The 25,778-nt window shown below is 40.9% G+C and overlaps 1 protein-coding gene and 1 pseudogene across 1 annotated transcript in view; one reads left to right on the top strand and one right to left on the bottom strand.

The window, feature by feature from the left end:
* Nucleotides 1-6,641: 6,641 nt before the first annotated feature.
* LOC115272501 (L-lactate dehydrogenase C chain) overlaps nucleotides 6,642-25,778 on the bottom strand; it is a 40,483-nt gene continuing 21,346 nt past the window's right edge. Inside the window, exons 4-7 of the mRNA XM_029915558.1 lie at nucleotides 20,937-21,110; nucleotides 17,661-17,778; nucleotides 13,757-13,880; nucleotides 6,642-7,338 (exon numbers count right to left, since the gene is read on the bottom strand). Of these exons, the coding sequence (XP_029771418.1) occupies nucleotides 7,174-7,338; nucleotides 13,757-13,880; nucleotides 17,661-17,778; nucleotides 20,937-21,110 (581 nt within the window). The 3' untranslated portion in view covers nucleotides 6,642-7,173. The remainder of the gene's footprint in view (nucleotides 7,339-13,756; nucleotides 13,881-17,660; nucleotides 17,779-20,936; nucleotides 21,111-25,778) is intronic.
* Nucleotides 7,359-8,460, top strand: LOC115306614 (annotated as a pseudogene).

Here is a 25,778-nt window from a genome sequence, read left to right on the forward strand (position 1 = left end):
TGCCAGGAAGTAAGGAAGTACTTAAAACAAAAGCCCTATGTCAATGGGATAGGTCAAAGGGGCACAGTAGCTAACTGAACCAACTTCCAGCGGCCAAAGCTGAACAATTTGAGAAACAACATCCATGAAGATATACTGATTATAATCCAAAATATAAAATAAAAATCCATGAACCCATACTAATATTTACAAGTGAATTAATATTGAGTGGAAGAAACAAATCTCCCACGCAAAACTCCAAACAATTTACAGAGATACTCCATCCTCAGAGGGCGCGTAACTCCCCACTCTTTAAGTGTGGGCTGCACACAGGGACTTCCTTCCAAAGAGCACAGTGTGAAAAGGGGGAAAAAGAGTACCTAGCACTACTTCAGCTCTGTGGCTGAGGTCAACATCAACTATGATAAATGATGTTGACAGTATGTACTCTGGATATGATGTAATGAAAATAGTATCTTGCCTCTGTGTGTTCCCCCCTAAAATCCGTAACCCCAGTCTAATCATGAAAAAAATACCAGATAAATTTTGATAGAGGGGCATTCTACAAAATACCAGACCAGTAATCCTCAAAACTGCCAGCCATCAAAAGCAAAGACTAAGAAACTGTCATAGTCTAGGGGAGTCTAAGGAAATACGATGACTAAATATAACGTGGTATCCTGGATGGGATCCTAGAACAGAAAATAGGACATTAACTAAGGAAATCTGGATAATGTATGGCCTTTAGTTAACAATAATGAACCAGAATTTATACGTTTGTACCATACTAAGGCATGATGTTAATAACTGGATGTGAGATAAAGATAGAACTCTGTACTATCTTTTCAACTTTTCTGTAACTCTAAACTGTTCTTTAAAAAATAAGGTCTAGGGGGCACCTGGGTGTCTCAGTCGGTTAAACTTCTGGCTTCAGCTCAGGTCATGATCTCAAGGTTTGTTGGTTCGAGCCCCGTAGGGAGCTGCAAAGATTCAGCTGCTTGGCCATTTGCTAGCTGGATATGTCACTCCCTGAGGGGAGTTGCAAAAATAGGCAGGGGAGCGCCACTCCCTGTCAGAGGAGAAGCCAGAAGAACAAAGATCAGTTGCCTACAGGCAGGGTGGTATCCGCCCTTCAGTGCTGTGCTAAAAACTTTAGTTTATTTCCTTCTTTACCCTAGCCAAAATCCCTTGACCCTGTTTCCTAGCAACCGACCTAGGTCAGCTGCCTTGTTCTCCCGCCTAAAAAACTTTATAAGATACGGTGTTTGCTGAATAAAAAGGAAGAGACTTGATCGGATTCCGTGTGCTGTCTTCACTCTCTGTGCCCCCCTTCCTGCCCTTTCTCTCCCTCCCTCAGGAAAAGAACCCACGAGGATTCTCGCCCTGGACGGGTAGGACGCGACAGAGCCCCACATCAGGCTCTGTGCTGGCAGCTAGCTCAGAACCTGGAGCCTGCTTCTGATTCTATGTCTCCCTCTCTCTCTGACCCTCCCCTGCTCGTGCTGTCTCTCAAAAATAAATAAATTTTTAAAAACATTAAAAAAAACTTAAGTCTAAAAACATAGTCTGTTAAAAATATTTTAACAGTCTCTCTGGACACTTTCCATATTTATAAAAATTAAAATGGGTAGAATATCCACTCTGCATTCATTATCCTGTGCTTTCTCCCTTTTAACGTGCATTTGACTTTTATTCTTTCATTCAACTACTAAGCACCTATTACACTAGGGATTGTTCTAGACCCAGGATACAAGAATAAATGAGATAAAGATGTCTGCCCTTGTGAACATCACATTATAGTAGTGAAAGCTTATGTATTATGGTATAATTCAGTAATTTTCCAAAACATTGCTGTTTCCCTACTAGGTGTGTACGATAAATTTCTGCCAATAGAGTACTAAACAATTCGTACCAAGAATTCCTTCCTTACAAGCAAGGAGCTTTTAAGATATCCCCACCTCCTTAAATCAAAGAAGTTGCAGAATCTCGGGCCAGAAGAGGGACAGATTGACGTGAGCCTTAACCTGGGACTTTGTAGGGGGGCTGTGCCTGCAGTCTCTGAGTCTACAGATGCTGTCACATCACAGAATTCACCTCTAGGAGCTTGTGTCTATTATCTTATTTTTTTAGGGCTAGAGCCCAAACCCTCTTGAAAAGGCCCTTCAAAGCAGATATAATAAATAAATCTTTTACTTCAGGATTTTTTGTACATAAGATCTTTTTTTTTTAAATGTTTTATTTTATTTTTTGATACAGAGAGAGACAGAGCATGAGAGGGGGAGGGGCAGAGAGAGAAGGAGACACAGAACCGGAAGCAGGCTCCAGGCTCTGAGCTGGCTGTCAGCACAGAGCCTGACACGGGGCTCGAACCCACAAACGTGAGATCTGACCTGAGCCGAAGTCAGAGGCTTAACCGACTGAGCCACCCAGGCGCCCCTGTACATAAGATCTTTATACTTATCTATTCATCCAACTTGAGATAGTTTGTGCTCTTTTTTCTCCTTTATAAAATAGATCTAATAATTACTATCAGGGCTTTATTAGACAATGCACATAAAGCATTTTTTTCATTATTATTGACGTTGACAGCAAATGTTTCGGCTTTCACGTACGTGCACTCTTCGTCAGCAGGGAGTGCACTGCCGATACAGGCAGCACGGCTTCTGGGACAAGAGGAGCCGCTGGGAACCCGGAGGACGGCCAGCAGCAGCGGGTGATGGCAGCGGGCGTTCTTAGTGCCTCGCAGACACTTGTGCATCCAGGCCAAACCCAGGGCCAGGATTAAAGGCCACAGAAAGGTAGCGTAAGGGAATTTTACAGATCTTCCACTAATAAAAGCAAAGCATAGCTCCAAGAGTTTATTATGATTTACTAAAACATTATGGGTTCAGAGCAGGGTAATATTCTTAGGGGTCAGAATCTTTTTCGTCCTGTGTCTAGCCATTTACCTGGAAGCTAAGTTCATCTGCTATGTCAATACTAAGAACTAGACACTGAAACTAACCTAAAATGGACGAGGGAGAAGGGAAATAAAGATAGAGACGAGGAAACGGAGAGGTTTCGAAAGGAAAAAGACTATCATGTGGGGGGTAGTAGGACCCCTACCACAGCTGACAGGTCGTATGCTTCTTTCTGCCGCCTATTTCTTCACTGCATGTGTGTGTTTCCTAGTCAAGCAAAGGGGCACTTCATACTGTCACTGCATGGGTGAAAGAGTAATGTCAACATACTAACACACAGGGTATCATCACAAAAACCAGAAAAAGCAGGGGCACCTGGGTGCCTCGGTTGGTTGAGTGTGGGGCTCTTGATTTCCACTCAGGGCAGAATCTCACAGTGGTGAGATCGAGCCGCACATCAACGGGCTTCCTCCGCGCTGGGCATGCAGCCTGCCTTAGATTCTCTCTCCCCCTCAAACAAACAACTCCAAAAACTAGAGAAAGCAGCCCCCTGTGGGTGGAACAATTAGAAAGGCCCACCTGTGCCTCTGTCCTAAGCCAGCAGAGGCTGGATAAGGTCCCTGCTCACCCCATTTGTAACTGGACACAACCTGCACAACCATATGCAGCAGGTTAACCCTATGGCACAGAGCACGTAACTTACTTTTAATAAGATGCTGACCGCACAGGCCGTACCAACTTCCTATGACGGAGATCTTACTGTGATGAATGGCCGCCTCCGACATGAAATTCTTAAGTTCACACTTGACAGTCACCATCATGGAAACCTAACAGAGTGAGGAAAAACTTCCAAAGTCACTTCCAAATTTGGAATGGGTTTGCAGTGAGAGTGGGCATACAGAGAACTCCTGGGTCCCACTGGGGAAGGACGTGCTGCAGACCCAACAGGGAATAACAAAACTAACTGGCAAAGGAGCTGGGTAGTTGCTGGCCACAGCCCAGCATCCAGATTGGTAAACCAAGGGAAGGAGGTGGGGGGTGAACAGTTAAGAGGGATTAAGAATTAGTGAAGACAAGGGGGCTGCTCCACCAAGAGTGACAGGACAGTCAGGACAGCTCTTCCTCCCCTCACCCCCTAGCTTTCCCCCTCACCCAGCTCTTGGCTCCAGGACCCAGGCCAGACTTTGTAACTCCAGGGCTGAGGACTCCCAAGCATGGGGTACTTCGGGCCCCACTCTCACAGGGGAAGGGCCAGCCACCCCTGACCTGGTCGAGTGCAGGTTGCAGGAGACACAAAGCCATCCTCAGGCGAAGAAACTCACTCCCTTGGTGACCACTGCAGTCCGGCTCATCTGCAGGACTCCCACAGCCCAGCTCATGGCTGCCCCCTCAAAGGCAGATGAGGAGAATGGAGGAAAACAGCAGAAAAGCTGGTTGAGGCCCCAAGGACGCAAACCATTGGCCAGTGAGGCTGCGCGAGGCCGTGGGCCTCATTTTGGTCCTAGCACACCTGGCGCAGAAGCGAGGCCAGAATGAGGATCCTGCTGCGTGGCACCCGCCCAGTGAAGGGCTGAGGTTTCTGTAGTTGGCAGGTTTCAGGGAGGCTCCCTGGGCTCCTGGGCTCAGGAGCTTGCGGTGCAAAAGATAACAATGAATGAGAGAGCCTCCAGGTTTCAAACGGGGTACTGCTTTCCCAGAACCCACCCACTGGAGAGCCCAGGGAAAGTAATTTTTTTATAAAAATAATTTTTATTTTAATTTTTCCCCAAATTTCTTTTTTTTTTTACATCTAAGTTAGTTAGCATATAGTGCCAATTTTTCAGTGTTTCAATTAGTTAGCATATAGTGTCAATGACTTCAGGAGTAGATTCCTCAATGCCCCTTAGCCATTTAGCCCATCCCCCCTCCCGCAACCCCTCCAGTAACCCTCTCTTTGTTCTCCGCATTTAAGAGTCTCTTATGTTTTATCCCCCTCCCTGTCTTTATATTATTTTCCAAGTAAGTCTATCTCTAACCAAACCTTGTCTGGATGTATCAGTAAGGACCTATGACTCTGTTGCTAACTTTTTCCCAGAGCTGCAGGAGAAAGGGATCTCGGGGCGACTTTTAACCACCCACCCACAAAGCGGAACAAATAAAAATTAAAAAACCCACTAGGCAAAGGAGATCTTTAAATAAAATATGAAACCTAAGAATCTGATCGGTTGATAAAAGGGCTAATGGATAAGCATTTTCACAGGTGTATGGGAAAGCTTTAGTTAAATGCAAAACCCAAAATCCCGTTCTTGCCCTTTAGTCTGGGGCACACCAAGGTTTCTATCCTCTTGTCCCTCCACGTTCTACCTGATTGTTTTCTAACTCATTTGTGAATCATTATACGTAATACCGATCTGACAAATCCTTTTATAAGAAGTAGAGCAGCTGTTTCTCAAACTTTTTTTCATTCTCTCTCCCTCAAAGACATTTCCCCCAGTGGTTCAGCTCTGCGCACCCCATCATGAAATTAAATATTAAACAATAAGGAGTGCCTGGGTGGCTCAGTCGCTAAGCCTCCGGCTCAGGCCATGGTCTCATGGTTCTCGAGTTCGAGCCCAGCGTCAGGCTCTGTGCTGACAGCTCAGAGCCTGGAGCCTGCTTCAGATTCTGTCCCCCTCTCTCTCTGCCCCTCCCCCCTCCTCTCTCTCTCAAAAATAAACATTAAAAAAAATTTTAATAAATAAATAATAAGAGAGGCACCTAGCTGGCTCAGTCGGTGGAGACTACAACTCTTGATCTTGGATTGTGAGTTTGAGCCCCATGTTGGGTGTAGAGATTACTTAAAAATAAAAACTAAAAAAAATAATAACAATAATATCTTGTCTGCTAGGGTTCACTTTAGCGAGTGAAATCCTTGTAATACCTGTTTATTTCCACCAACCCCATAGCCAGTTTTACCCTCTTGGGGTGATACTTCCCCCTATTGAGAATTCACAATGTAGAGCAGTTTTACTTCCTACAGTAGTCCTATAGAAACTATATTTTGCAGGCTTTGAATATCTGCAAGGATTTACTAAAGTGAAGTTTTAATTTGATGTACAAAGAACAGCTTAAAAAATAAAGGCAAAATCCACAGAGACCCCTCCACCCCTGCTATCCGAACTAAACTCTCTCGTGCGCTCCTATTTTGTGCATTCAAGGGAAGCGTTGAAAACAAGGAAAAAGAGCAAAAGAATGGGAAACTAATCATGTTCAGCAGTAGAGGAATGAAAGCGACCCAGAGAGCAAGAAGAGTGGGAACTGTGACTCCCCGCCCAGTGTGCGCACCTCCACAAGACCTGTGTACAGCTGTGGATCTTCTCATTGTCCGCGCCGGTCCTGTCCTAGTCTATCATAGATTGCTTCAGTCCTGGCTTCTTAGTGGTTATTTCAATGTGTATTTCTTATAGCTGCCTTAAATTGTGAAATCAAGGAAATATTTCATGTGTGTGTGTGTGTGTGTGTGTGTGTGTGTGTGTGTGTGTGTGTGGTATATGCAGATATAAATTAGAAATATATGCCCTCATACACATATATGTTAATAATTAGTTGAGGTGCCCTAACTACCGTGTGATACTTGAGGGCATAAATCATGTTATATTGACCTCATGGCCATAACGCAAACAAGCATACCAGTAATTTGCTCCACCAATGACCTGGAGAATGGCCTACGCTCCCTGTGGTATTTTAACAGAGACACCAAATCAACTATTTGAGTTTCTATGAATTGGAATAATACTTCACAGGTTTGAAAACATTGCAAACATTTTTTTAATGCCATAAAAGTTTTATTTCTGTTTCCTTCTGTTATACATGGCCCAGATAAGTACCTGGTGAAGATCGCACATAGACACCCAAAGCTAATGAGGGAGTATAAAGTGAATATGCCTGTGCCCTAATGGAAGAATGAAATTTCAATGCTAGAAAAGGTGCTGGTTGTTTTATGGGAAGAATCATAAGTTTTATATTATAACGGGTTATGACACATACTCTCTAAACTTGAAGTCAACTCTTATATGACATACTTCAGAAGTATTACTTGCATTTGTATAGGTTGGGTATCATTAGAACAGAGTTGTAAGGGATTCATAAAGAGGAGAATATCTTTACCATTTCCTTTTTCTAGCCTTGAGGGACTGACGTTATGTCATGGGTCTCCAACGTTTTTTAAAATTTTTTACAAATCAAATGAAAATACTTTCAAAATGTAAAATATACATTTTTGTTCTATATCTTCTGATATCTTCTGTTCTATAAAACAGTGGAACATTAAGAGGCTTTAAAATACCAGCTCTTTTTGGATATCCCAAAGTGTGTCTGCGCTCTTCTTAAAAAGGACCTCCTCCTCAGAATTCAATTTAACTTTCACAATATCTGAGACACCATTTCGCCCCAAGATACAAGGGATACTGAGAAAGAGTTCTTCTTTTATTCCATAGAAGCCCTAAAAGGCAAAAGTAGATTATGGTTCAGTAACCTGATACAGAAAAGCAGTTAATGCAAAAGAGCTTTAGAGTAAGAGGATACCAGAGAGACTGTGGAACTCAGAACCAGAAGGTGGTAGAGTAATTATCAAGAGTACAAATCCAACCGGCATCTGGGTGGCTCAGTTGGTTAAATGTCCGACTTCGGCTCAGGTCACCATCTCACAGATTGTGAGCTCAACACCGCATAGGGCTCTGTGCAGACAGCTCAGAGCCTGAGCCTGCCTTAGATTCTGTGTCTCCCTCTCTCTCTGCCCCTTCCCTACTCGTGCTCTGTTTCTGTCTCTCTCTCTCTCTCTCTCAAAAATAAATAAACGTTAAAAAAAAAACCTTAAAAAAAACCACAACCAATACCAATCCTAGTGTCCTACGACTCTGGGGAGTTTGTGTTCAATGAAATAATCTACCAGAGGCCTTTAAAGGGACCAAGAAAGGCAACATTTACTTTACCCTTTGCCAGGTCCATTTTTCTGTCCAAAGGAAAGATGCCATCCAGTCCTTTATGATGCCATTTTATCTGATAAGGGAGTGCACGATCAAGCAGCCCGTGTTTGGTATAAACTACACCAAGAGAACAGTGAAGGCTGAAGCAGGAAGTGGCTCGGAAGACTGCTTTGTATAAGTTGACCTTTACCAACAGGCACCACGGAGTTGGACAATAGACGTTACAGGTGACGTAAAGTGTCACTCAATCTTCCAAAAGTGAAGGCTCCAATGGAGCCTATAGATACTCTCAAATGCCCACAGGGCCTCTGTCTTTTCTTTGCCAGTTACCAACAGAACATACCCCCGCCCTCCTGGCTACTTCTATCCATCACCCCCATCTGACTTCCATCCAGAACCTCCCATGAATGAGTGATGAACATGGAATAGTTGCAACCATGGCCACCACCCTATTCTGGGCTTATGGAACCTCCAGCCAGTAGCTCTGATGTTCCCTCCACTCCTGCAGCTGAGGCCAAGGCCACAGAAGCAGCTGCCAGAGCCAGTTACAACTTGGGCCAAAATATAATGCCTACATGCCCACAAACCAGTTTCTGCCACTTTCCTACTACTCCATGGAAGATAAGAAGACCCAGTAGACACCTCCCTGCTTTCCATCCCTCCTTGCTCTTTCCCATCTATCCCTTGGGGTTGACTTTAGGGTTGGAAGAGGCAATGAGAAGGTCTTATTCTTCCTCCTTCCTTCCTTATAATTAAGCATTACCAGGAACTAGCATGGAGGGGGGGGAGGAAGAGGCCCCCTTGAATATGGAGTGGTGCTTCCCGGCTTTTCACAAAAGCTCAGAGCTCACAGGTGCTACTCAGCCAAGCTTCCCTCTCACCATCTTTGGGGCCTCTGGCCACCTCCTCCACCATAGTCCAGCTCCCTCATTTGGGTAGGCACTTTATACTCAACCTCAAAAGCTCTATCACACCAGCCACACGTCTCTGAGGCCCCAGTCACGCTATACCCACATTCCCTCCACTCTGGTCTGTGCCCATCCATGGAAGGCCACAGTCCCACCAGACTATCAGCCCACACTCCATTTCCAGCCAGGCTCCAGCTCCAGTTACATTCACCTTCTCTTTCTTTTCCTGCCCTTGGTTATTCTGTTGCCACCTCTGTGTAACTTTTGGAGCTTTAATGTAAGTTGCTAGGGACTGGGCGGCATCAGAAACAAGGCCACTGTAGCTGAGGAGCAAGCCCCTCTGCTTCCCTACTGGCGTTTTAGGAATTGTTTCCTTCTACTTTCTCTCTTTTTCATCTAGAAGGAGCTTCTAGGACTAAACCTGAACAATGTACGTCCATCCAATCATGCCACTTGGGGGCTGTTGAGTGGGCTGGAAATCAGGGGCCCGGTCTTGCTTGGTCATGTGTGCTGACCGTGACCTGCTACCCAGGCCCCTCTTCTTTTTAAGGTTCATGCCTGGTTGACAATATGACCCTTGAACACACTAAAATTGGCTCTCACTTGCCCATGCATTGGCCATGAAATGAGGAAATGGCTATTTAAAAAGAACTCCCTATTTATTTGGAAAAAAAAAATCCAGTCAATATACTAACATGAAATAAACCATACCTGTATTGCTGAAAATGTAAAGTAATAAAACTGAAGTAGCTGGTATAAAAAAAATAAGAGTATATGAATGATTACGCTCGTAATGTCAAATGTTTATTTTCCTATAAAATATAACTTGTCCATTGATTTGTTCAGTAAAAACTATGAAATTTCCGTATTACTCAATCTCACTCTCAGAGCCTCTGACACCTCCTTGCCTCCTCCTCAGGAGCGACCTCTCCTGCAGCCCCTGTGTATCCTCAAAAGAAGAGGGGTGTATATCCATTGTGCACCACTGTCTCTTTCAAATCGTTAATGCCCTACTCTCCTAACATTTCCCCTATTTTTTTTTTGAGGCTTATCTTATTCAACTCTTCTTCCCTAGTGATCATCTTCTAACCTCTTGGTTACTTGATCTCCTTCATAAGAGATGACACCCAGCTCACAGTCTTCTCTCTCTGTCCCAGTTTCTGCTATTTTGGTGACTTCATTGTTCATGGGGATAAACTAACCATAACCAATTCCCTTTCTTTCCAGTTTCTTGACTTCTTTATCTCACAGAACCTTCTCTTCCCACCCCAAGTACCCTACTGAGGACATTGTTACAGGGTCCCTTTATATCCAACTTTGATCCCATGATTCATTCTGTAACCCTTTTACCATACACTAAGGCCCTCTGCTTAATTTTTATTTTATAAATATTTCTTAAATTCCTTATTTTTTTTATAATTTATTAATTTGTATGTAGATCATATTTGATGGCAAAGGTCTTGAATTTGTCTGTCACAGCAGAAAGTTAAACCCATTTTTAACATGTATTTAAATCAAAAGCTACACCTCTACCCTTCCCTTCTTCTTTCTCCTCACCCCTTCTTTCACACTCAAGTAAAGCTCACACCCACATGAATTCAGCTGTGTTCTCTCTCCATTCCTGTGCTCAGATCCCTGGAGAAAACTACACGATAAGGTTGATCTTTAACTCACAATACAAATTAATACAAACCAAACTTTCAAATAAGCATCCACCTAACAGTAATTCTGCTTTTTTTTTTTTTTTGGTCAAATTCTGTTTCTCACTATCTACAAAGATGATTTCAAATCTTCTCAAACATCTCACTGTTCTATACATCCCATGATTCTCAGCAGCAGAGACTTTGTCTCCTTCACTAAAAAGACAGAAGTCATCCGATGCATCCAATGCCAAACTTAAAAATCCACACGATTCACTGCCTATCCTCTCTTTATTATCTCCCATTACAATAGCTGTCTCTCCTCCTTTTCAGGGCTAATACCTTCATCTATGGTCTGAATCCCACTGCCTCTGTTAATTATTTCTATCTTCAATATCTTCTTTACTCTCAGCATTTTATCTTTGAAAAAGAAAAAAAAGGCAGGTGCCTGGGTGGCTCAGTCAGCTGAGTGTCTGACTCTTGATTTCAGCTCAGGTCACAGTCCCAGGGTTGTGGGGCAGAGCCCCCCGCTTGGGGTCTGCACTGAGTGTGGTGCCTGCTTAAGATTCTCTCTCGCCTCCTTCTCTGTTCCTCTCCCCCACTCACACGCTCTCGCTCTCTCTCTCTCTCTAAAGCAAAAAAGAATTTTTTTCAAATAAAAAACACAAAATAGCCTGGCCTTGATTTTCCTCTCCAATTACTAATCTCTTTCCTTACCTTCATAGCCAAATACCTCAAAAAAAGCTTAATTTCCTCAGAGGTTCTCAAGGGACCCTTTCAAGGGACATTTGGCACTATCTGGAGACATTTTTGATTGTCAAAACTGGGGAAAGAAGGGGCGCCTGGGTGGCTCAGTTGGTTAAGCATCCGGCTTCAGCTCGGGTCATGATCTCACTGTTCGTGGGTTCGAGCCCCGCATGGGGCTCAGTGCTGACAGCTCAGAGCCTGGAGCCTGCTTCAGATTCTGTGTCTCCCCCTCTCTCTGCCCCTCCCCTGCTCACGCTGTCTCTGTTTCTCAAAAATAAATAAAAAATATTTAAAAAATTAAAAAAATAAAGATAAAAATAAAACTTGGGAAAGAGGGTGTGCTACCGGCATCTAGTAAGTGCAGGCTGGGATGCTGCTGACACCCCACAACGTACAGGACAGCCCTCCAACAAAGAAGAATTACCCAGCCCAAAGCCGACAGTGCCAAGGCTAAAAAAACCCTAAAGGGCTCCAATCAGACTCTCATTCCTATCACTTCATTAAACAGTCCCTGCTAAGGTTCTCTATGACCTCTGTCACTTTATCCCCCTGGCATTTTTTAAATTTTGTTTATTTTGAAAGAGACAGAGACAGCATGAGTGGAGGAGGGGCGAGAGAGAGGAAGAGAGAGAGACATTCCCAAGCAAGCTCTGTGCTGCCAGCACTGAGCCCAAGGCTCAAATCCACGAAGCTACAAGATCACGACGTAAGCCAAAACCAAAAGTTGGACACTTACCCAACTAAGCCACCCTATCCTCCTGACATTTTTAATCCTCATTTTATATGACTTCACAACATCAGTCAACAACAGAAAACCAATTCTTTCATCTTTAAATCATCCTCCTCTTTCTTGGTTACTATGATTCCATGTTCTCTCTTTTTTTTTTTTTCCTTTAACTGTATAGCCACCACTTCTTATTGACTTTGTGGACTCACACTATATAAACTCAACTTTTTTTTTTTTAAAGAAGCAGGCTTTTTAAAAAATTTTTTAATGTTTTATTTATTTTTGATACAGAGAGAGATAGAGCATGAGAGGGGGAGGGGCAGAAAGAGAAGGAGACACAGAACTGGAAGCAGGCTCCAGGCTCTGAGCTAGCTGGCACCACAGAGCCTGACGCGGGGCTCGAACCCACGAACGTGAGATCTGACCTGAGCCGAAGTCGGAGGCTTAACCGACTGAGCCACCCAGGTGCCCCTAAACTCAACTTTTAAAAAATATTTATTTTTGAGAGACAGAGAGAGATAGGGCCTGTGTGGGGGAGGAGCAGAGAGAGAGGGAAGGAAACACAGAATATGAAGCAGGCTCCAGGCTCTGACTTGTCAGCCCAGAGCCCAATGCGGGGTTTGAACCCACAGATTGCGAAATTGTGGTCTGAGCCTAAGTCCAATGCTTAACCAACCAAGCCACGCAGGCATCCTAAACTCAACTTTTAACACTGGAATTCCTCAAGACTCAATCTCAGTCTGTCTTCTCACTTTATTACACTCTCCTGAGGCAAGTTCAGTAACATTCCTGGCTTCAGTGACTAGGTGTAAGGCAAACTCATTGTCTGTACTTGTCCAGCATCTCTTCCTTTGTTGTTGTTGACAGAACCTCAGTCCCCTTCAGGGACTGTCTCTCTCCAAACTGACTCACATACAGAACTCCAACCCAAAACTCTTCTATAAGTTCCAGAAACTTGTACCCAACTGCCTATTTCCTCTTGGATATTGCAAAAGCACCTGAAAATGAACTTGTCCATACTGCAAACATGATCTTTAAACCTGGTTCTCCTGAAGTATTCTCCTCCTCGGTGGATATCACTATACGTAAAGGTGCAAAACAGAAACCCACAAACGACCTTCCTTTTCCTTATTTCCCATGTCACGCCACCACCAAGCCCTATGAACACCACCTCCTAAATAGTGTTCCCAATTCCTCCCTTTCTCTTCACCTCTGCTACTGTCAGTTCTATTCTGAGCTACGGCACATCCTCTTGACAAGTTTCCCCATATTTACCCTTGTCCTTTTCAAATCTGTTCCCCCCACCACAGCCACAGACATCTTTTTAACATGAAAAGTTGAAAAGAAATAAATTCCTTTGATGGTTTTCCACAGCCCTATGTTAAGGACTCAAATCCTTTTATAAGGCTTTCAGGCGACTAGCCTGCTTACTTCTCCAGCCTAACCATGCACTTCCCTTTGCTCTCTGCGTTTCAACGACTGACCTTTTTTTCAGATCTTCAAGTACCCTCTATTTATATCTACCTCAGTTCCTCTGTACATGCATTCCCTCTATTTAGTTCAGCCTTCCAAATGAACTCCAACTCATTATTCAGATTAGGTCATATTTTACTTCTTTAGGAAGCCTTCCTTTAACATCACCCATGCCCCCACCCATGGTAGCTAAATTCTCTTCCTGTATACTCTTAAGTACTTGGTAATTTTTCATCATAGCACTTATCATAATTTGTTACTATATATTTACTTTTATAATTGTTTTAGTAAGTCCCTTTCTTTCATTAAACTCTATGAGGTTAGGGCCTCTCTCTTTCTGTTCACTATATCTTCAACATCTTGTAGAATGCCTGGCACACAGTAGGGACCCAACAATATTAAAGGAAAGATGATACATGAAGATTCAATTTAAGCCTACCTTAACCATAACAGACACTGGATGCACTCTCCTAAGATTTTTCAAAATCGATCCTGCTAGATCGGTCACAGACAGTCCTATAGCCCAGGAGGTATATCCTTTCAGCTTGATAATCTCATAGGCACTACGGTTGTAGAAAGTAAGAAAGTCAAATTCATGGGAAGTCAACTCAGAGAATGTATATTATTTTTCAGGCATTCATTTTGAGGCAACCTACATATCACTGCCACTCTCAGATTTCTTCCAAAATTATTTACCAACAGCCAATAGAGATTTCTATACTAGTTTCATAAACTTCATTATTCACTTTAAATAATAATTAATCCACCCTTCTCTTATCATAAAGGTAGGATACTAGGGCATATGTGCCACTAAAGATGAAACTATTTATATATATTTATATATATATATATATTTTTAAATCCAAACACAGAATCTGACCATCTTGAAAGTTAGCATATACAGCTTGCTGACCATTTAAAATTATTACTAGGTGCCAATATAACTTTATATAACCATAAACCATAGATACATATTTTTCATAAGAATATGTGATTAAATCAACAATATATAGAAATATGGGTAAATGTTTATGATACATTTTCAAAGGAAAATAGCAGACTCATACACATTATGTAGTTTCTTATCTCAGGCTTGTTAAAAGCCATGTTTATAAGAACTTTAGAATTGCATCAGTCCACAAAGTTATTAATAGTGATTATTTTTAAGCAGTATTACAGGTGATATTATCTTCTCTACACTTTTCTGAATTTTCTTATTTTCTACAATAAATACATGTCATATTCTTGCATTGCCATGAGCGGATTTGGATTGACAGTCAAACTCAAAGAACAAAGAGGTTTTAACATAGCACTGAGTTTATTTAGTTCTGAGAAAGTTCCAGGACAGGAAACAGAATGTTCAGCATCATTATTCATATCAGGGGGTCTTGTGTCCATGTGGGCTTGGCTTCAAGGCCCCAGGACTGCACACAATACACTCGGTACCAAAGTTAAGACCGATGTGTGTATGGACCACCTCAGCACAGAAAAGTTGGCACTGCACTGTACTTATTGTGGTGTTGTGATTTGACTATAAATCCAAAACCAGGGCACAATTAGAGGTCATGTAGACTGCTGTCAAATTTAGGATTAACTTTCAGACTCTCCATTCAGTACAGCCAAGACTCCATGGGGTAAGTAAAAGGGAAGGGGGGAGGCTCTGCCTAGTGATTGATTGATTGACTGATAATTTATGAGTTGAAGAAAGCTCTGCAGTGGAATCTGGATGACAGATCTATCCTCTCAGGAATCAATAAAATGGGTTGACAGAAAAGGGGTGAGAATAAAACAGCTAAACATGTAATCCTTTAGTTGTTCTTAACCATCCTAATGAAAATAAAACTGCTGGCATAAAAAGGGTAAAGTGAGCATATAGAATAAGCAGGTTTTTAAAATATATATATATATTTTTGAGAGACAGAGACAGCATGAGCAGGGGAGGGTCAGAGAGAGAGGGAGACACATAATCTGAAGCACACTCCAGGCTCTGAGCTGTTAGCACAGAGCCTGATGCGGGGCTCAAACCCACAAACTGTGAGATCATGACCTGAATGGAAGTCCGATACTTAACCGACTGAGCCACCCAGACGCCCCTAGAACAAGCAGTTTTAAGGCTACTATCGTAAGACAAAATCTAACTGCTCTATTGGAATCCTGGAAGGACATCCTATTAAATCATTATGTCACTACCCTGCAATTGGTTAGATACTGGAAAATCAGAGGCTATGACATAAAAGTGTGTTGAGTTGTTTTTAGGTAAATACTAGCAGTATCTCAGGATTCTTTATAGTTATAGATCCTTTGCTAAATGACCAAGGGCAAATAATTTAATTTGGACATTGCATTGTTGAGAGGACTAATTGGAATAAGTACTGATCTGTAATGTATTGCAGTATTTGGTATTTAAATCACACAAGACTTCAGTGGAAAGTGTGGTCTTAATCATTATTCCCTTATAGCAACAGTGTTTCAAATTATAGCATTCCCTGAGGTAGGATGACTAGGGATTCAGCAGACAAAGATTAACCCTGTAGCATCCCTGCAAGGAGTAGATGGGCTGCTCCTTGACACCTGGAAACCAGTACTGGCTAAAACATATTCCTTAGGGTGTGGGTTGTGGTTCTGCCTCTGTATCAGGTTAATTCCTGAATTCACTGGGAATTGGCCCCTACTGGCCCCTATATCTGGAAATATATGGTATATGGGTAAGGACACTTGTGTTGGAAAGGATAGGAAATGATACTGTAATATTAACATAGTTGTTTTGTTAGACATTAACTGAAAAGAGATTTCCAAGTTCTAGAAGTTCTACTAACATGTAACTTGGCTAAAGCATTAGAGAGAATCATGTATGCTGTTAAAGGTGAGGTATGCTGCTGAAGCTTAAAGAGTCAGATGCTTGCTTCACTTATAAGTAAACCTAGTTAACTTCTGGTCATCTGATCAATTTCATGTTTCTTTTCATCAAATCGTTTGATGAACACTTACTTAATTTCTAAGTATTGTTCTAACTATCTTACTAACTCATTTACTCTTCATAATAACTTTCTCCCATCCAAGTACTAACCAGGCCCGACCCTGCTTAGCTTCTGATATCAGACAAGATCGGGCTTCATAATAACTAAGGTAGGCTCTCTTATTATACCCATTTTAAATATGAAGAAAGTGGCGTGCCTGGGTGGCTCAGTTGGTTAAGTGTCAGGCTTTGGCTCAGGTCATGATCTCACAGTTTGTGGGTTTGAGCCCTGCATCAGGCTCTGTGCTGACAGCTAGCTCAGAGCCTGGAGCCTGTCTTCAGATTCTGTGTCTCCCTCTCTCTCTGACCCTCCCCTGCTCATGCTTGCTCACTCGCACTCTCTCTCTCTCTCTCTCAAATAAATTTTAAAAAACATTAAAAATAAATAAATAAATAAATATGAAGAAAGTGGTGTGCAGCATTATCTACAATAACCAATATATGGAAGCAACCCAAGCACCCATCCATAGATGAATGGATAAAGATGTGGTGAAATATTCCACCACAGTGGAATATTACTTAGCTATAAAAAAGAATGAAATCCTACCATTTGCAGTAACACTGATAAATTTAGAGGGCATTGCTAAGTGAAATAAGACAGAGAAACAGTAATACCATACAATTTCACTTATATGTAGAATATAAATAACAAAATATATAAACAAAAACAGACTCTTAACTACAGGGAACAAACTGGTAGTTGCCAGAGGAGAGGTGGGTGGAGGGATGGGCAAAATAGATCAACGTGATTAATAGATACCAACTCCCAGTTATAAAATAAATAAGTGATGAAGATGAAGAGTACAGCATAGAGAACACAGCCCATAATATTGCAATACTATATGATGACAGGTGGTGACGACATTACCGTGGGAGCACTGAGGAGTATGTGGGATTGTCGATCAAATCAGCACATTGTGTGCCTGAAATGACTATAACATTGTAGGCTAATGAAACCTCAACAGAAAAAAAGATGAGGGAACTGAGCTTTTAATATTTTAAATAAGTTGTCAATATCACACCACTAATAAATGGGGAAGCCAGGTTTCAAGCCGGAACAACCTTGTTCAAAGTCCATGATCATAATCACTGTGATGTATCACCCTCAAACACAAATGAGTTCTTATGAAATGATAAACAGATTTTCCTTTTGAAAAATGATCCCCAAAGAAAGCTATGCATAATATAAGTCTGACTTTCGGAATTTCCAGAAAGTTAGAGTTCTTTATCTCACAAAAAGCAAAGATCCACTGTAGCCTTTTTGTCTGTGAAACTTACTCTTCAGACTGACTACTAAGGCACTGAGACATTGAATGAGTATCATTACCTTCCAATAACTTGTTTATGGATATTTTTCCATTGGTCCCCATCTGTACCAGTTCCTAAGTTGGGGTCTAGAGTCTTCAGAGCAACGCCAGCAACATTCACCCCACTCCACAAGGGCACTAAAACAAATAGATCTCAGAATAAATTCTTCTTCCCAGTACTGACTGTATCAGTTGTATGACTTCAATGGGTTTACAGTATAAAGCTAGGAATCTACCTTACACATAATATAAAAATAAGCTTAAAGTGGACAAAAGAAAGAAACAAACAAAATGATAAAGATATATTTTTTGTATTTAAAAATTTATGTATTCTTAAAAGTTGTCAGAAAAATATGTAGTAGAATTATTTTGTATTTGTGTGGTATAGGAGGCATTTTAGAGCAAAATGCAAATACAGATTCCACAACAAAAAAAGGATTGATAGGGAAAGATAAAAGATCATAAGCAACTGGAGAGAAAATAGCAACAAATTAACACTACTTAATAGAAACAAAGAGCTGACAGGGAATGACTGTGAACGTAGAATCTCATATCAGTTAAACTGTCATTCAAGAATGAGGTGCTTTTGCATAAACAAAACTGACAGGATATACTTCAGGAAGAAAGAATTAAATCCAGAGAAAGGAGTTAGATGCAGAAAATAAAGATATACAATACAATTGGCAAACATGTACACTAATACAGACAGGTATTAACTACTCAGATAATAATAACTAGTTTGGGATATGAAAACAGAATGGAACCCAGGAAGTAGTTAGTACAGTTGACCCTTGAACAACACAGGTTTGAACTGTGTGGGTACACTTATGCATGGATTTTTTCCAAGAAATATATTGGAAAATGTTTTGGAAATGTGCAACAATTTGAAAAAACTTGCAGACAAACCAAGTAAGCTAGAATCCCAAAAATAAATATTTTTGAATTGGGTGTTATTGTAAAGAAGACAGCAATTATACTCTGTTTCAAGTGACTGTTTTGTCAGTAAGGCTTCTAGTCAACAGTAGGCTGTTAGTAATTAAATCTGGGGGGGAGTCAAAAGTTATACGTAGATTTTCAACTGTATGGGAATTGGCAACCCTAACCCCTGTGATGTTCGAGGGTAAATTATAATTACTTATGTGAGAGAACAAGGCTAATCAAACTTAATACTTCTAAGGTCTGTATATTATTCCAAAGAAGAAAAAACACACTAATTTAATTATTTTGAGGTCAAGTATGAATGTCAAAAATTAATAGGTAACCACTTACAAGGTGAGTGTATAATCCAAAGTAGTACAGGAAATTAAATTTAACTGATTCAAGAGAAATCAGAAACAAAAGAAAATCTCACTAAATAGAATAAGTATATTCAAAACTAAACAAAATATACTACCTTATAAAAATAAAACCAAAGAATATTAAATGTGAGACATTAAAACACACCTGGGGAAATTATTTTAATGACTTTGAGGAGGAAGAACTGAGTTAAGAAAATTACACAAGCAAACAGATTAGGCACTGGTGAAACAAATATTTATCCAAATCAAATCAAAAGCATTTCTATTTTAAAAGTAAAACACTGTACTTTTGTATGAGAATGAAGTATGGGAAGGTTAGCTTGGGAAAAGGGAGCATAGTGATTGAGAGAGGTCATGAAGGTATCTTCTGGTGCATTTTCCAGGCGTGTTCACTATTTGACTATCCATTGAGCTATACGTTTATATTCTGTACATTTTTTCCGCATCTGTTATGTGCACTTAAGTGAAAAAATGCTTTAAAGTATATAATAAATTTCATCCTTAGAAAAAAGTATTTATTATGACCCTTGAAGTATAAATAGAAAAGTTCATTAAATGTTTTGAGTTAACAAATGACTGACTGAATGAACAAAGGGTCCCTAGTCCAAACTCACTATAAAATGAGCTTATGAGTATTATGGAAAGACTTGCCCATATGACACAAATAGAGAACTGTAAGAAGTAGTTGTAACTCTGCAGCCGAAATTAAATGTTTAAGTTCAGGGAAGAAAAAGGTTGGTGTGGCCTAAGTAATAGTTTAAACCACATATTAGATAATTTTATTTAATAAAAAATCTGAAATCAAGAAACCTATGGAATTAGAAAGTAACTAAGTGGTTGTCTAGGGCTGCAGTGGGGGTGAGTACAAGAATGGGAGCTTCTTTTTTGGGTGATGGAAATGTTCTGTAATTATACTGTGGTAATGATTGCATCACTCTGAATATTTTAAAATCCACTGAATTATACACTTTAAATGGGTAAATTTTACAGTCCGTGAATTACAGCCTAATAGTGCTATTTTTTTTAACCAGTTTATTGTCAAATTGGTTTCCATACAACACCCAGTGCTCTTCCCCACACGTGCCCTCCTCCATCACCACCACCTCTTTCCCTCTCCCCCTCTAACCCTCAGTTCATTTTCGGCATTCAACAGTCTCTCAGGTTTTGTGTCCCTCTCTCTCCCCAACTCTCTTTCCCTCTTCCCCTCCCCCTGGTCCTCCATCAGGTTTCTCCTGCTTTCCTGCCAGACCTATGAGTGCAAATATATGGTTTCTGTCCTTCTCTGCCTGACTTATTTCGCTTAGCATGACACCCTCAAGGTCCATCCACTTTCCTACAAATGGCCATATGTCATTCTTTCTCATTGCCATGTAGTACTCCATTGTGTATATATACCACATCTTCTTGATCCACTCATCAGGTGATGTGCTATTTAAAAAAAAAAAATCACACTAGATGAAAGATCTCTAGAGAAGAGAAACATTCGTAGACTTTCAGAACACCTATCTGTTACATGCACTGTTTTATAAGAGGTAGCTAAATCCATGAACACAAGGCAAAGTAAAGGAATAGAAAACTATACCAGGGAAATACCAAGAAAATGAAAATTGTGTAGCTATATCAATACGAGAAAAAAATAGAGTTTAAACAGGCAGAGAAGGACAGAAACCATATGTTTGCACTCATAGGTCTAACAGGAGAACAGGAGAGACCTAATGGAGGACCAGGGGGAGGGGAAGAGGGAAAGAGAGTTGGGGAGAGAAAGGGACACAAAACTTGAGAGACTACTGAACACTAAAAACGAACTGAGCGTTGAAGGGGGACGGGGAGGGGAAGGGAGGTGGTGGTGATGGAGGAGGGCACTTGCGGGGAAGAGCACTGGGTGTTGTATGGAAACCAATTTGACAATAAACTACTTTAAAAAACAGACTTTAAAGAAAATAAGTATTATGGTAGATAAGAAGTGTAATTACATAACAATAATAGGTCTATACTTACCACTGGAATCACCATGTTCTCCAATAATCCAACCATGGCAGCTTGCGGGATGAACACCCAGCTTCTCCCCAATCAGGTAACGGAAACGGGCAGAGTCTAGATTACAACCACTTCCAATTACACGAGTTGCAGGTAAGCCACTTAGCTTCCAGACCACATATGTCAAAATATCCACTAGAAGGAACAATTTATTAGAAAAAAATTTAATGGTAACTTCTTTCTACAACCTGCTTTTCTGAATAAGTAAACGATCACAAAATCAAATACATATTCATTACAGAGTTCAAAGTAAAGCAAGTCAACAAAGATATAAGGATTATCTCCCACATAGGTTTTAAAAAGGTTAAATTATTCATGATCAGAATTTAAAACAAAAAAAAACCCTCTCCTCTGAGATAAAGCTGTACCTGTGTGTTTAATAATCAATTAATTTTACCTCCTTAACTACACCTAAATTTCTCCTCTCCTTCACCACAGCCTCATCTAATCTATCGGCATCTCCTACACAGAATAAGGCCACAGGCACGACCAGGGCCATATGCAGATGAGAACATACTCAGGAAAAATGTGAGAAGATTCTGAGCTTCAGCCCCATCTTCTTTGAGGCTCTGCGCAAACAGGAAGTGAAGGCTAAACCACAGGTGTAAACTGTCAGGCTTAGTGCTGGAGGCATGGCCCATTTGCACACAGAGCCCTCCAGCAAGGACTGGGAGATATTTTTTGGTTTCAGAACCGCAGAGAGCAAGATGGAATCACTCATGTCAAGCAGTGGCCTGTGTCAATGACACAAGCAGTCAAGGGCACTGCATCTAAGACCAGAGGTCACGGAGACCAGCACCAGCTGATGACACACTCAGAACTGATAACCAGCAGAAACAGGAGATCTGTGAAGGCCCAAGACTGATTAAATCATTTTAAAACAGGAGGATTTTTGCAGCAAACTGTCGGACTCCTTAGACACTGACTCCTCTATGTCTGATCACTTCAAAAAGGGAGCTGCCACCAAAAGTTGGGCCTGATTGCTCTCTGAGCAGAACAGACATCCTTTGCTGCTTGAACATAATAAACAGTAAACTCCAACAGCTGATCTGGACTGGACCAAGGCCTTATCTCAACCGTGCACCCACAGACTGACTTCCCATTTGGTTTGTTAGCTTCCTACCCTAGTCTATCTTGTTTGTTGTGTGACTTGTCTCGTGCTCTGCTTTGTGTGACATACAAGAAGAAGCCAAGTTAAACATGTGAATGTCATCAAGTCCGGAATCCTGAACCTGCCTTATAATTACATTAACCTTGCTTTATGACTGAATAAACCTGACATTGTGGAAAGACACAGCCCGTGTGTGCTTTCATCGCATTTTCATGACAAGAACTTTATTTTAGGAAAGTTCTGTCCAAACATCAGCTGATCACCAAATGAATGTACATGGCCTACAACTACTGTGACCATGTACAACAAAGAATATATACCTTAAAAAATTAATCCATAAAAGTCACAAAACAAACTACTACAACAAGCATCAACAAAAGCAAACTCTGAAAGGGGAGAATTTGATTTGCAGGTTTCACTTTTTTTTTTTTTTGGCTTTTGGGGCATCTGGGTGGCTCAGTCAGTTAAGCATCCAACTTTGGTTCACGTCATGATCTCGCAGTCCGTTAGTTCAAGCCCGGCTTCAGGCTCTGTGCTGACAGCTCAGAGCTTGGAGCCTGCTCTGGATTCTATGTCCTCCTCTCTCTCTGCACGCCCCCTCAACTTATACTCTGTCTTGCTGTCTCTCAAAAATAAATAAATGTTAAAAATTTTTCTTTTAATAATAATTTTTTGCCTTTTTAAGTTTTTATTTTAATTCCAGTTAGTTAAAATGCAGTGTTATATTAGTTTCAGTGTACAATATAAAGTTTCAATAACTGCATACATCACTGGGTGCTCATCCTTAATCTCCATCACCTATTTAGCCCATCCCCCCAACCCGCCTTCCCTCTGGTAACCATCAATTTGTTTTCAATTGACGGTTTCAACTAAACTAATGTCTAGTTTTCAACAAAAGTTATGAGGCATCAAATGAAACAAGAAGTATAGACAATACAAAGGAAAATAAGCAATCAACAGAAACTGGCCCTAAGGTACACCAGACTTTGAACAACTAACCTATCGTCAAGTCCACTGATTGGTTCTTCTGCCTTCTCAATCCAGTGTTGGGCCATCTAGCGACTTTTCATTTCAGTTAACTTTTCAACTTTATAATTTCTATTTTATTTCCTTTTTATAATTTCTATGTATTAATATTTCTTATTTGGTGAGACTTCAACCTCATATATCCTTTAGTTCATTGGACATGGCTTGCTTTAGCTCTAAATACATTTTATTTTATTTTTTTTAATGTTTAATGTTTTATTTATTTTTGATACAGAGAGAGACAGAGCATGAGAGGGGGAGGGGCAGAGAGGAATACACAGAATAGGAAGCAGACTCCAGGCTCTGAGCTGTCAGCTAGAACCCGATGCGGGACTCAAACCCACAAACGTGAGATCATGACCTGAGCCAAAGTCAGAGGCTTAACTGACTAAGCCACCCAGGCGCCCCTAAATACATTTTAAATGGTTGGTTTAAGTATTTGTCTGCTGGGGCGCCTGGGTGGTTCTGTCAGTTATGTGTCCAACTCTTGGTTTCAGCTCAGGTCATGATCTCATGGTTTATAAGATCGAACCCCACATCAGGCTCCGTACTGACAGCACAGGCCCTGCTGCCAGGAGCCAAAGAAAGAGTTAAAGAACTCTGGTGGAAAAGTTAAGACAGAGTTAACTAACTCTGGTGGAATGTTACAGCAAGATAAGCAGCAGTAAATAACTGTTGGTTCCTGGAGAGTCATAAATAACTGTTGGCTCCAGGAACTGAGATTACCATCTGTTAATGTCTAACAGGTCCCTGGTACCTTGTCCTTCCCCCCGCATTCTTTCCTCCTCCTGCATTTTTCTTCCCCCTTGCACATGTATATAATCAGCCTCCATGATTAAACATTAGAGCTTGATCAGACCTCCTGTCTTGCTCTCGTTCTCTGTCTCTTGTCCCATCCATTCATCCATTCCCTCCTCCAGGTCCCTGTTGAATGACCCCGCAGGCCGGGGCACCCTGCTTGGGATTCTCTCTCTTCCTCTATCTCTGCCCTTCCCCTGCATGTGCTCTATCTCAAAATAAATAAATAAACTTAAAAAAAATAAAGCATTTGTCTGGTAAATTTTTGTTCATTATTATGGCTAGAACTTCCAGCACAATGTTGAAAGCAAGCAGTGAAACCCGGCATCTTGTCTTATTCCTAATCTTAGGGGGAAACCTTTCAGTCTTTCACTATTGAGTATGATGCTAGCTGTGGGTTTTTCAAGTTGAAGAAATGTCCTCCTATTCATAGTTTACTGAATCTGAATTTTGTGAAATATTTTTCTGCATCTATTACCACTTTAATCATTATATAATATCCTTCTTTGTCTCTGGTAACAATATTTGTGTGAAAGTCTAATTTCTCTGGTATCAGTATAGCCACTCCAGCTCTCTTTTGGTTCCTGTTTATATGAAATATTTTTTTCATCCTCTTACTTTCAACTCACTTATGTCATTAAATCTAATGTGAACCACCTGCAATTAGGCAAGAAAGTGGAAAAAGAAGCCAAATTGGAAAGGAATAAGTAAAACTATCTCTATTTGCAGATGACATGATCTTATATAGCGAAAATCCTAAAGAATCCACAGACACAGACACAGACACACACACACACACACACAATTAGAGATGATAAATGAATTCAATAAAGTTGCAGAATATAAGACAACACTCAAAAATCACTTGTATTTCTAGGGGTGCCTGAAGCTGGTTAAGCATCTGACTTTGGCTCAGGTCGTGAGCTCACAGCTTGTGAGTTCAAGCCCCACACTGGGCTCTGTGCTGACAGCTCAGCCCTATCAAAATTCCAATAACCTTTTTTGCAAAATTTAAAAAATCATAAAACACATATTAAATTACATAGGGCCCCAAACAGTGAAAATTATCTTGAAAAAGAAGAACACAGCTGATAACTCACATTTCCTGACTTCAAAACTTAAGTACAGAGTTACAGTAATCAAAACAGTATGATATTGGCATAAGAAGAGACATATCAATCAATGAAACACAACTGAGAGTCCAGAAAACCCACTCATATATGGTCAATGGATTTTAGACAAGGGTGCTAAGACCATTCGATGGGGAAAGAAGAATATTTTTTTTAAATGTTGTTGGGAAAAGTGGATCCCACATATATAAGAATGAAGTTTGACCCTTATCTCACATTATGTACAAAGTTGATTCAAGATGGCTCACAGATCTAAATATAAAAGCTAGAAACATAGGGTCAATCTTCATGACCTTGGACTTGGCAATGATTTCTTACGTATGACACCAAAAGCATGCGTAACAAAAAGAGAAACAGATAGATTGGCCTTCACCAAAATTAAGTATTTTTGTGTACAAAGTATAGTATTAAGAAAGCAAAAGACAATCCATGGAATGGGAGAATATATTTAAATCACAGATCTGTGGGGCGCCTGGGTGGCTCAGTCGGTTAAGCCTCCGACTTCAGCTCAGGTCATGATCTCAGGTTTGTGGGTTTGAGCCCCACATGGGGCTCTGTGCTGATGGCTCAGAGCCTGGAGCTTGCTTCAGATTCTGTGTCTCCCCCTTCTCTCTGCCCCTCTCTCTCTCTCATGCTCTCTCTCTGTCTCAAAAATAAATAAAACATTTAAAAAAGATCACAGATCTGATCAGAGTCCTACAGCCAGAAAGATAAAGAACTCGTATTACTCCACAACCA

Source organism: Suricata suricatta, chromosome 11 (assembly GCF_006229205.1).
Source record: "Suricata suricatta isolate VVHF042 chromosome 11, meerkat_22Aug2017_6uvM2_HiC, whole genome shotgun sequence".
Lineage (NCBI taxonomy): Eukaryota > Metazoa > Chordata > Mammalia > Carnivora > Herpestidae > Suricata > Suricata suricatta.